This window comes from Perognathus longimembris, chromosome 3 (genome assembly GCF_023159225.1).
Source record: "Perognathus longimembris pacificus isolate PPM17 chromosome 3, ASM2315922v1, whole genome shotgun sequence".
NCBI lineage: Eukaryota > Metazoa > Chordata > Mammalia > Rodentia > Heteromyidae > Perognathus > Perognathus longimembris.
The window spans coordinates 73,955,237-73,967,482 of NC_063163.1; the positions used below are offsets into that span (position 1 = coordinate 73,955,237).

The following is a 12,246-nucleotide window of genomic DNA, read 5'->3' on the forward strand; positions in this document are numbered from 1 at the left end:
TAGAAAGGTAGCCAACCAACTGGGAAAAGATTTTCACTGGCAAAGCAACAAAAGCCTAATATCCACAGGGAGCGCAAGCGCAAGAAACTAATCCCACCCAAACCTAACAAAGCAATCACTAAATGGGCAAGGGGACTAAAGAGAAACTTCACAGAAGAAGAAATAAAAATGGCAAAGAAACACACGAGGAAATGGTCAGCATCCCTGGCAGTAAAGGAAATACAGATAAAAACAACCCTGAGATAGCACCTCACCCCAGTCAGAAAGGCCTATACTCTGAACTCAGGCAACAACAAATGCTGGTGGGGATGTGGAGAAAGAGGAACCCTACTGCACTGCTGGTAGGAATGTAAACTAGTACAACCACTCTAGAAAACAGTCTGAAGGCTCCTCAAAAAAATCAACATAGACATACACTATTAGCCATACTACAACTAGACCTATATCCTGAGCAACAGGATCCAGGATACAAGGACACCTGTGCGTTCATGTTCATTGCTGCACTGTTCACAATAGCCAAGATATGGAAACAACCCAGATGCGCCACTACAGAGGAATGGATCCAAAAAAATGTGGTACCTGTACATAGTGGAATGCTACACAGTGACTAGAAATGATAAAATAATGGCATTCACAGGGAGCTGGACAGGACTAGAACAAATCATGTTAAGCGAGACAAGAACAGAGAGACAAATGGCATATGGTCTCCTTGATAGGCAGGTGTTAAAATCAAATTGCAAGGAGACATGCAAAGCAAACAGGACCCAAGATATCAATACACAGAGAGGCCAAAAAAGGACAGTCTTGGGGCTGGGGATATAGCCTAGTGGCAAGAGTGCCTGCCTCGGATACACGAGGCCCTAGGTTCGATTCCCCAGCACCACATATACAGAAAACGGCCAGAAGCGGTGCTGTGGCTCAAGTGGCAGAGTGCTAGCCTTGAGCGGGAAGAAGCCAGGGACAGTGCTCAGTCCCTGAGTCCAAGGCCCAGGACTGGCCAAAAAAAAAAAAAAAAGGACAGTCTTGGGTGAAAGGCACCAAGAAGTAAGACCCAAGCTCTACTTCATATGCACCTAAAAGAATATCCAGACGAAAGGAACTCCAAAGATAAGGAAACAAAGGACCTCTTCTTAATTAGTCTTACAGTGTTTAGCGGACCCTATATTCTTTACTTCACATATGGTGTATACACGTGCACATCTGAGGGAAGCTAGGAGGAGGGCACAGAATGAGTGGAAAGGGGGTGACAAAAATGCAGTAGATGGGGATCAATAGCTGCAATGGACATGGATGAAAGTGAACTAAGCAACTCAAGGGCGGTGGGGGGGCGGGAAGAAGAAATGAGAGAAAAAGAAGGAACAGATGAAGATGATACTAAGCAGAAGGAAAGAAATGTATTTACCACCCGACCTAGAAGGAACTGTTTTATTGTTAATATTTATAGAGTTCATCAGCATTGTAGACTAGAATGACGATGTCCATCACTGGGAAGGTAAAAACAATGATGAAAGCAGAGGGGGGTTGGAGGGAGGGAAGGTGGGAGAAACATGAGGAAGGGGGGGTAACAAGTATGACAAGAAATGTACTCACCACCTTAAGAATGTAACTGTGACCCCTCTGTACATCATCTTCACACACACACACACACACACACACACACACACACACACACGAGTCTGGCTAGACACCATTGGCTCACACCTATAATTCCAGCGACTCAGGAAGCTGAGGGCTGAGGTTGAGGTTTGAGCCAGCAAGGCGCTCATCGGTAAAGAACCAGCAAGCCGCCTTAAGGGAAAAGCTAAGGGACAGTGCCCAAGCTCTGAGTTCAAATACCAGGTCTGGTACACACACACACACACACACACACACACACACACACGCATGCAGGGGTACAGATCACTCCCAGGGACACCAAGGGTTACTGCAGGAAGCCTGGGGTGGGGCAAGGGTGGGGGCTGAGGTTCTCAGGAGTCTTACTCAGGGCGTCTCTGTGGGAAGCCTGCTGGCCTGCCTGGGCACTGAGGCCCAGGGTGAGAAAGGGGGCAGCTGCCTGCCCACTCTGACCTGAGAGCCAAGCCCAAGCTTGGCATCTTGAGGCTGTGTTGGCCAAGAGTAGCAAAAAGCCGGAAGTAGAGCTGTGGCTCAAGTAGCAGAGCACCAGCCTGGAGTGAAAAAGCCAAAGGAGAATGCAGAGGCCTTGAGTTCAAGTCCCAGTATTGGCAGGGCGAACGGAAGGAAGGAAGGAAGGAAGGAAGGAAGGAAGGAAGGAAGGAAGGAAGGAAGGAAGGAAGGAAGGAAGGAAGGAAGGGAAACGCAGAAGTAACCTAGGGGGTGGGTCTGGGGGCTGAGCCCTCGCCTTTCCCACCCTTTGCCTGAGGTCTGCATGGCAGGCTGGTGCTCTACCACCTGATCCAGGCCTCACTCAGTAGCCAGTTAGAAGATTGTGCCTGCTAGGAATGTGTGGGCTTCCTGCTTCTTTCTCCTGGCCCAGCACAAGACCCCCAAAGAAAAGGGTCCTCGTGTCCCCTGCTCCTGTACCCCACTCCCCCATGGGTCTGAGCCTGTCCCCACTTGGCCCTATGCAACTGCAGGCTGCCTCTCCCTTCTGCAGATGAGATACCAAGGAAAGTTCATTCTAGAAAGAAAGCCACCAGCCAGCCACCTGTGTCTCATGCCTGTCATCCTAGCTACTCAGGAGGCTGAGATCTGAGGATCACAGTTCCAAGCCAGCCTGGACAAGAAAGTCCCTGTGACTCTTGTCTCCTAGTAATCACTCTAAAAAAGCCAAAAGTGGAGCTGTGGCTCAAGTGGTAGAGCACCAGCCTTGAGCAAAAAAAAGCTCAGAGACAGCACCCGGGCCCCGAGTTCAAGCCCCAAGATTGGCACAAATAAAAAGACAAAGTAAGTCTATTTGGGAGTCAGCAGCCCTGCGCTGGGCCTGCCAGGCTCTGCTGTCACTGTGCTTCATCCCACCCAGTGGGCTCAGCCTCTGGTTTGACCCTCTCAGGCCTCAGGTATAAAGGTCACACCCTTGTGTGGGAGGGGGGGCCTCAGAGTTGGGGTGACTTTTCTGGTCTGGCAGGCTTGCTGGGAGTGGCACTCAGGGGCTGGTGCACGCTGGATAAGCACTTACCACCCAGACACAAGGACAGCACCCCACCTGCCTTGGTTTTTCTCAGTACGGAATGATCTCTCCACGGATGCGGTCTTCTTGCAGCAGGCAGAAATTGGCCCCTTGGGAAGTGGGTGTCCTAGGGGAGACAGATGCAAAGTCACCCTGAGAATGAATCTAAAGAGGAGGCCAGTGATAGGGAGGAAGGGAGTGAAAGGCTCCCAGCCAGGCCGGGAGCTGTGGGGGTGGGGTGGGGGTGGCTGTGTCTCCACCCCAGCTCCAGACCTCAAGAAGAATCAGTCACAGCTGAAGAGCCAGGTTTCCATCAGGGCAGAGGAGGGGGTGGAGGAAGGGCAATGAGGGAGGGAGGAGGAGGGCAGGGGAGGAGGACCAGGCTGGCATCAGCCTAGCAAGCAGGTAAGCAAACTGAGCAAGTTCAAGGCTCAGAGTTCAAACCCCAGTCTTGCCAAAGCTTGAAAACAAAACCAAAACAAAAGAGTATTCTCTGTAGCTGGGTGTGGGGAGGACTCTGGGTAGAGTGCTCTCCACCTCCCTAGCTGCAAGGCCCTGGGTTCCATTCTTAGCACAGCAAGAGGGAGAAGAAGGGAGTGGGGTGGCTCACGCCTGTCATCCCAGCTACTCTGGAGGCTGAGATCTGAGGATTGAGGTTCAAAGCCAGCGCGGGCAGCAAAATCCCTGAGACTCTTATCTCAGATTCACCAGCAAGTGCCAGGAGCAGTGCCCAGGCTCTGAGCTCAAGCCTGAGGACAGGCACTAAATAAACAGATAGATAGATAGATAGATGATAGATAGATAGACAGACAGATAGATAGATAGATAGATAGATAGATAGATAGATAGATAGATAGAAAAGCAAAGCTGAGAGGGAGAGGGAGGTGTTTTTGCGTGGCCCTAGCCTGGCAATGCTGGCCCTGTGGTTCCGTCCCAGACATCCCTGGAGGGGGAGATGGGCTTGTTTGTACCAAACCCAAGGCCCCCAAGGTGGACTTGTGCCTGTGGGGGTTCATCAGGGAGCACCCCACGGGGCTCCAGGAGCTGCAGTCAGTTCTCCAGGACGCCCAGGCTCTGGGGAGTCAGCCCCCCAGGCTTCGGGCCACTCTTCCCTTCGGGCACCCTGGACTCCCTCCAGCTCTCCCCGGCCCTGGGGACCACATTCTTTTGTCTGAGTCCCCGACTTCCCAGGGAGGTGGCGGGGCGTGGCCACGGGGGTAGACAGGGGCTGATCCTGGGAGTCATTGAGTCCTCCCAGCCCCCACCCCCAACAGTCTCCCAGAAAACACTAGGGGAGCCAGCCAGGCCTGTGACCATAGGTGGGAGCAAGAGGGCTCCTAGGTACTCTCTCCCTCAACCCCCTCTCCCCCACCCATGCGCCCAGGCCTGATGGACCCCTCCCTACCAAGCAGTACCCCAGAAAGGGTTAACAGGAAGCGCCTGGCATCCATCAGCCACAGAGGCCCCAAGGCTCTCCAGCCTGCCCCCTCCCCCTTGTCCAGGAAGACCCCGGGGAGCCCCTTCAAAGGCTCCAGGCCAGCCCTTGGGGAGAGAGGGAAGGAGGGAGGGACAGCACAGGAAACGGAAATGGGTCAGCCAGGCCCAGACTGGGGAAGTCACAGCTGTCACCCCAGGGTCTCTGGGGCTTTCTATGGAAGTAGAAGGGGGTGGTCCAGCCTTGCTGATCACCCCTAGCTAGGAGGTGGGGGGGGGGGGGAGGAGGAGAGCCTTCCCGCACACCCCATCTGGAAGCCAGAAGGCTTTTATCTCGGGTACCAAGAACCCTACCTCTCCCTCGCTCAGGCTCACCCAGGGTCTGAGAGTTTCACCCATGTCCATCTCATTTCACATCTGGCTCCAGATATCCGTGGTCTTTTCTGATTAGCAAGCTCGGTGGGGTGGTCTGCATCTGGGTGGGCACCGGGAAGAGAAGCACTGTGAGCCATTCCCTGCAAGGCCCTGGGGACAGGCAGGGCCAGCAGCTGGCAGCCAGATGTATGTGGACAGGCTAGGGAGGAAATTAATGGGAGCCAGTCTGGTGTTGGCTGGCTGGGAAGGCAGGACCCCGGGGCCAGCTGGGGAGGAGAGGCAGGCAGCTCCCGCCTGGGGCCAGGACAACAGATTGTTTTTCTTTTCTTTTCTTTCAGCTTTCTGAAGAGTTTGGGCTGTGACCTGGGACAGACTGACATTTAAATACTCCCCCCTCTGCCTCCGGGGCTAAGATTACAGGTGCGTGCACACCCATGCCAGTACTGGGGCTTGAACTCAGGGTCTCGGCTGTGTCCCTGAGCTTTTTTTTTTTTTTTTTGCTCAACACTGGTGCTTTGCCACTTGAGCCACAGCTCTACTTCTGACTTGTTGGTGGTTCCTTGGAGAGAAGAGTCTCACAGACTTGTTTGCATGGGCTGGCTTTGAATCGTGATCCTCAGAGCTCAGTTTCCTGAGTAGCTATGATGACAGGCGTGAGCCACCGCCTCAGACAGAAGCAAAAGTCTAGCTCAAAGTATTTTTTTCCCTTCAGTCCCAGGGGGTTGAACTCAGGGTCTCAGGCTTGCTAGGCAGGTGCTATCCCTTGAGCCCCACAGAAGACCTCAAAAGAAGATGCGGCCGGCGAACACCCGGGATTGGGATTCGGATTCCACCAAGAGGGGAGTCTTCCATCCGGAAGTGCGTGATTTGGGGCGGGGGCGTGGCCCTGGCCGGTGGTGGGCGGGCTGGGATATGATTGTTTGCCCCGCCCACGTCCGTGATTGACGCGGTGGCTCCGCCCCGCCCCGCGTTGCCTAGTTACGCACTCCCGCGCCCCGCCCGCCCCTGGCCCGGGGACGAGCGCGGTTCAAGTCCGGCTCCGCCCAGCTAGGAACCAGGCCACGGCCTGTCTGGGCCGCGCCCCGGGGCGTGAGCCTCTCCCAAGGTCCAGGAACTGGGTGAGCCGGTCGGGCGGGTCCCCACCGGTGGCCCGGCCCTTTCCCGAGCTCTTCCCCGGCTGCCCGGCCCTCGGTTCCACCCGGCTGGTTAAGGGAAGGGGAGGAGGCCTCCGAAGTCTCAGGGAGATTGCAAACCCATTAGCCATTCCTCGATTAAGCACCAGCCAGACTCGGTTCCTCCCCTGCTGGAGAAAAACCAAGACACGGACAGAAACCGCAGCGGAGAAGGGCCAGAGTCCTGGCTCACGCCTGTCACCTCTGGAGGCTGAGCTCTGAGGATCAAGGTTCGGACCTAGCAGGGCAGGAAGGTCCACAAGACTCATCTCCAACTAACCAGCAAAAAGCCAGACATAGAGATTAAGTGGTAGAACACCAGCTTTGGGGTGAAAAAAAAAAGCCAAGTGAGAGCAGAGCTTGAGGCCCTGAGTTCAAGCCCCAGGAGTGGCACAAGAAAGAAAGAGGTGTGGGAAGTCTGGCTCAGGAGGTAGAGAGACAGCCAATGAGAGACAGCCAATGAGTGACGCCATCAGATACTCAGGAGATTAAATTTCAGTCTCCCAACCAAAGACATGAAAAATAAAGGGCTTAGTGGTAGAGTGCTTGCCTAGCATGCATGAAGCCCTGGGTTCGATTCCTCAGTTCCACATACACAGAAAAGCCAGAAGTGGTGCTGTGGCTCAAGTGGTAGAGTGCTAGCTTGATCAAAAGAAGCCAGGGACAGTGCCCAACCGGAGTCCAAGCTCCAGGACTGGCAAAAGAAAAAAGGAAAAATAAAAAATAGCAGTTGTCGGGGGAATGAGGGAGGAGGTAACAAACAGCACAAGAAATGTATCCAATGCCTAATGTATGAAACTGTAACCTCTCTGTACATCGGTTTGACAATAAAAATTAAAAAAAAATAGCAGTTGTCATACACACACACACACACACACACACACACACACACACAATGCAAAGGTCCTGTGGTTGGGAAGCAAAGATATAAAAAGTAGGTCAGTGAGCCAGAGAGCTGGATAGTGGCAGGGTCTAGAAAAGGCAGTACTCTATGTACATACACAAGTCTGTGTGTGTGAGTGCACGCACACGCACTGGGGGTAAAAGTGAGGCATTCTACCTTCCTCCTCCATTCAATAGTATTCAACTGGTTTAATAAATTGCCAAGTCTCTCTTGGCCTTTCTGCTAAAGCGTGGTGCTCTACCACTTGAACCACAGGTTCATTTCTGGCTTTTTTTTTTTGAGATCAGAATCTCAAGAACTTTCCTCTGCAGACTGACTTAGAATCACAATCTTCAAATCTCAGGCTCTCAGCTAGCTGGGATTATAGGCATGTGACACTGTGCTTGAAAATGTCTGGAACCTCACACCCAATCCAGTTTCCAACAGATCCTAGTGGCGTGGTGAACCTTGCTTTGTTACTATCTTAAGTAGGATGAGTGATTACCAAGTAGATTAAGTCAAAGACAAATATTAGATAAATGACTGTCCAGTTGTTTCACAGATAAGCGCCAAATCCCAACCCCCCACCCAATTTTCAGCAATAGGGAGATTGGGGGAAGGGACATTTGATGAAGTAGTCACCCAAAGGGGTGACTTTATATGTATGCCAGTAACTGGAGCTTGAACTCAGGACCTTGTGCACTCCCTTAGCTTTTCCCCTCCACACAGGCACTGTGCCTCACTTGAGTCACACCTCCATCTGGCTGGTTAACTAGAGATTTTCAGAGACTTTTCTCCCTTGGTTGGCTTTGAATCACATCCTTCCTGAGAAGCATAGATTACAGGTGTGAACCACCAGCGCCTGACCTAGTGGTTGACATTTTACTCAAGCTCCCAAGCAAGTGAGAAAGGACTCACAGGGAAAAAGAATAGTGAAAGATGAAGGAACAGCAAGTGCAAAGGCCTGGGGCTGGAAACACTTGCTGGAAACACTTGCGGAATTCTCTAAGCACAGCGGCCTGGTGTGGAAGGGATACCAGGGGAACTGGGAGAGAGAGAGATGATGTAATTTTGTGCCTTATAAGATCAGGGAGTCTGGCTGCTTAGCCTCGGGCAGGAATGGCAATGTGAGAATGGCCACTCTCCCAGAGGTGACAGGCAAAGGCGCAGCCCACAGGGACCAGGAGGTGGGAGAAAAAAACCAAACAAACGACTAAGTATGGGATTAGCAGTCAAGTGGACTGCTTGGTTATTTTTCCTTCACATGACTCATGTCCTCTGTCTCCCCTTCACCACCACCCCAGCTTGACCGTTATTATTATTACCCTTCTTTTCCATGCTGGACATAGATCCCGGAGCCTTAAGCAAGTGCTCTATGATGGTGCCACAACCTTGGCTGTCAGTCCTTCCCAGGAACCCAAGAGACTACGAATTATTACTATTATTACTGCAGCCATGGAGATGTAAAGCAACACAGAGAAGGGGTGCATTCATGCTCCTTGTGTGGTTCTGCTACTGGACTTTTTATTTTTGTTGGTTGTGGGGCTTGAACTCAGGGCCTTGGCACTGTCCTCAAGCTATTTCTGCTGAAGACTAGTGCTCTACCACTTGAGCAACACAGCTCCACTTTCAGTTTTCTGGTGATTCAAAGACTTTCTTGCCCAGGCTGGCTTTGAACCCGTGATCCTTAGATCTCAGCCTCCTGAGTAGCTGGGATTAAACAGTCGTGAGCCACTAGTGCCCAGCCACTTCTGGCTTTTTAGGTGGCTAACTACAGATAGTCTCCTAGACCATCTTGCCTAGGCTGGCTTCCAACCCTGGTGGTCAGATCGTAGCCTCCTGAGTAGCTGGGACAGGCCTGGGTGCCCGGAGTAGGTTTTCTCCTGAGTTGAGATGCTGGGAGGGCGAGATGGAGCCGACATGTTCAGTCGGAGCAGACAGCGGGTCCCAGCTTATGGCCTCGGTAGAGGCGCTGGGGGCTGTCCTTGATGGTAAGGGGCGCCCTGGGGAGGGGGTTCTTCTCAAGTTGGGGGGGCCTCTGGTCCTGTACGGTCCTCCACCCCATCACCTCCAGTCCCCACCCCGCCGCCGGAAGCCCCCAGGCGGCTTGGCCAGCTGCTTCCCGCGGAAGGAAGGGGCCCCGGCGGTTCCTGCGACAGGATGCGGGGAGAGGGGAGGGGGACGCAGACACCCTCCAGGCCGCCCCCTGGGGGATGATTGGTGGGTCTGGTCTCCTGTTTGGCGCGGGGCTCCCCCCAACCCCACCCCTGCTTTCCGGGAAAATGTAGGGCTGATACTCCGGGGGTGCGCCGCGCCTCCCCTCGTTTCCCACGTGGCGGGGAAGTAGGCTCCGGCGGCGTCCCCCCTCCCCGCAGCCCCGGGGTCACGTCCCTCCCTCCCCGAGCTGGGGCCGGGCAGCCGTCGGGAGGCGGGGCCGCGCTCCCCCGCCCCCCCCCCCCAGCTCCCGCACCTGCGCCTCCTTTGTCCTTGGGAGCACCCGCCCTGCCCGCAACCCCGGGGCGTCGCCGGCTCCACTAGGCCCGCCCTCCACTCCAGGGTGATGAATCCCGGGTTTCCAGCGCTCGGGTGGCTGGAAAGGTGGAGCTGGGCTGAGACCTGGATCCGGAGCCAAACCCGCAGGGCCACGTCCCCAATCCTGAAGTGGACGGCGATCGTTTTAACGAGCCCACTTCACAGACGGAGAAACTGAGGCTGCTAAGTCACCTGGTAGCCTGACCCGCATGCCCACACCACCTGAGACAGGGTTCCAGGTTGATGGGGGCGGGGGGTAAAGGCTCAACGCCACCCACACTTAAGTCTGGGGTGGAGAAGAGGGGGCCGGCCTCGTTCCACCCACGTGGTGGCCGGTCGGACCGGTTCCAGGGGCCCCAGCGAGTCACCCCTCCCCCCCCGCCGGGGAAGTCAGGCAGACAACGGACGTGTTTTATCCAAACCGCTTTTATTTTCCTAGGCGACATTGCTAACCAAACGCCAGGCCCACGGGAGTCAGCACCGATCGGGGCCCGACGCCCCCCACCCACCCCTTTTCCACCCTCCCCAAGTCGACCGGGTCCCGCCGGCCACCAGTCCAGTCCCCTCCTTCCCCGGGCTCCGGTCGGGTCACGCGGGACCTAGGAACAGCTTCACCCCCTGCCTCCCGCACCAGCGGAGGAAGAGAAACGCGGTCCGCTGGGCCCCCGGGGCGCGGTGACCAGTCACTTCCCGGTCCCCAGGGCGGGCCCCGCCGGCCCCGTGACGCAACGAAGACCGCTTGCACAAGCATGCCACTGGAGGGGGGACCGGGAGTGCCCGGAACCCTCGAGGCTCCGGGCTAGGGCAAGTTCGGCCCGAGGTTTTAATGAAATAATAAAGTCCGATCCTGAGCAGATGAAAGGACGCGGCCGCCCCCCTCCGTAGCGCGGAGGGCGAGGCCCACGCCCGGATCCCTGAACACAGCACCTGTAGGACAGCGCCGCTCTCGGCGGAAGGCGCCTGCGCTCCCCTGGCTCCTCGGGGCCGCCGCTACGCGTCAACAGCGACGGCTCCCCCGGGGCTGAGTCCCTCTGGCGGGGCACGATCCTCGCCAGCCCGGGCGGCGGCTCCTCTCCACGGCTCCCAGGGGCATCCGCGCTTCTGCGCGCTCGGGCCGTCCGACGGCTCGGCGCGCGCTCTGGGCTCCGGCAGCGGCGGTCCGGTCCTCAGAAGGCCACGACGGTGCGCACCAGCACGTTGAGCATGTTGTCTGCCGGGCGGCAGGCCGGCAGAGCCTCGCACGCGGGCGGCGCCGAAGGCGGGCTCGCGGGGCTGCAGTTCAGGAGGCCGGAGAACCGCCTCTGGAGGACGCGAGCCAGGTTGGGGAAGGCACCCTCCGCTTGAGCGGGAGCCGACTGCAGACGATCGGGGACCTCCGACGCCGCCGCTTCCTTCTCCTCCTCCTCCAGACGCGCCTTCTTGCTGGGGACCAGCCCGGCGTCCCCGCAGTCGCTCAAGCTGCTGCTTCGCCTCTTGCGGCTTACTCTGGCGGGGCGAGGGTCGCAGCGGACCGGGGTCTCCGCAGCTCGGGGCGTCTCTTCCTGCGTGTCCATGGGCTCAGGGGAGGGCGGCTCGCCGTCGGGGGGCGCAGCTTCCGCCGGGGCTTCGGCTTCCCGCGGCGAGGGGCGCAGGCGGGGATCCAGGGAGTCGGCGGGACTCGGGAAGAACTCGGGCTCAGGCACGTCCACCTTGGCTGAGAGGTAGAGCTCCCGAGCGCTGCGCATGACCAGCGACAGCTGCAGGCTGCGGTGCAGGCGCAGGCCCCCGCGCTGGAGGCGCGAGTGGTACATCTTCCACACCGACAGGGTCATGATGCGCTGGGCCTCCTTCTGCACTTCCATGGCTGACAGACCGTCGAGGGCAGCGAGAGTTCTCCGAGGCAGAGATCCCAGGTAAGCGGACGATACACGGCAAACACCGGACCAGACTAGCGGCGGGGCGGCTCAGGACGCACTGCCCGAGCTCCGGCCACCGGAGCCCTTTTATACCCATCGTGACGTCATGAAGACGCCCCGCCCAATCAGAGGGCCGCATCCGGGCTTTCCGCGGCTCCGTGGCCAACTACTCCTTAAAGCGACAGGGTGGAATTTATCCCGCGAGGGCGGGAGGGGGCTCACGAGGACGGAGAGCTGGGCAAGCCCACCGTGCGTCGAGCTCGGGGGTGGAAGGCCTTTCTTACAGACCCACCGAGGCCCCATTCCGTGGCCTAGGGGAGTGGGTGGAGCTCAGGGACCACCCAGGTGTTGAGGTCGCGTTGGGAGTCGCCTGTGCGTGTGGCAGGCGGAAAGTTTCCGTAAAGCACCTGGGAAAGACCCGCCTTCGATCGATCGAGTGTCTCAGCGTCTAGTGAAGGTTTCCTAGCATCCAGAATGCTTGTCACTTTTACCACGTGCTTACTACAGGCCAAATCCCGTCGAGGCTTTTTGTTGTTTTTTTAAAATATCTCCGATCCACTCTGCAGGTAGTACCGTTATACCTACTCTTTGTGAGCACTGTCCCCGGCCTCTCTGCTCAAGGCTAGCGCTCTGCCACTTGAGCCACTTCTGGCTTTTTCTATACATGTGGTGCTGGGGAACCGAACCAGGGTTTCATGGATAGGAGGCAAGCGCTCTATCACTAGGCCATATTCCCAGCCCGTATTTTTCTCAGGTGGGAAAATCGAAAGGATCACTCGCTTACTATTTGGCAAGCGGAAAAATGAGCTGCTGGGGGGGAGGGAGGCG

General features: G+C 56.5%; 1 protein-coding gene across 1 annotated transcript; it reads right to left on the reverse strand.

Moving 5' to 3' along the window:
* Positions 1-9,774: 9,774 nt before the first annotated feature.
* Positions 9,775-11,464, reverse strand: Ier2 (immediate early response 2). The gene has a single exon (XM_048342411.1). The coding sequence runs from the start codon at positions 11,362-11,364 to the stop codon at positions 10,690-10,692; it is 675 nt and encodes a 224-aa protein (XP_048198368.1). The 5' UTR covers positions 11,365-11,464; the 3' UTR covers positions 9,775-10,689.
* Positions 11,465-12,246: the final 782 nt, after the last annotated feature.

Bases quoted from the DNA above. Each gene is read 5' to 3' on its own strand.
- Ier2 (XM_048342411.1), bottom strand. From the start codon at position 11,364: ATGGAAGTGCAGAAGGAGGCCCAGCGCATCATGACCCTGTCGGTGTGG.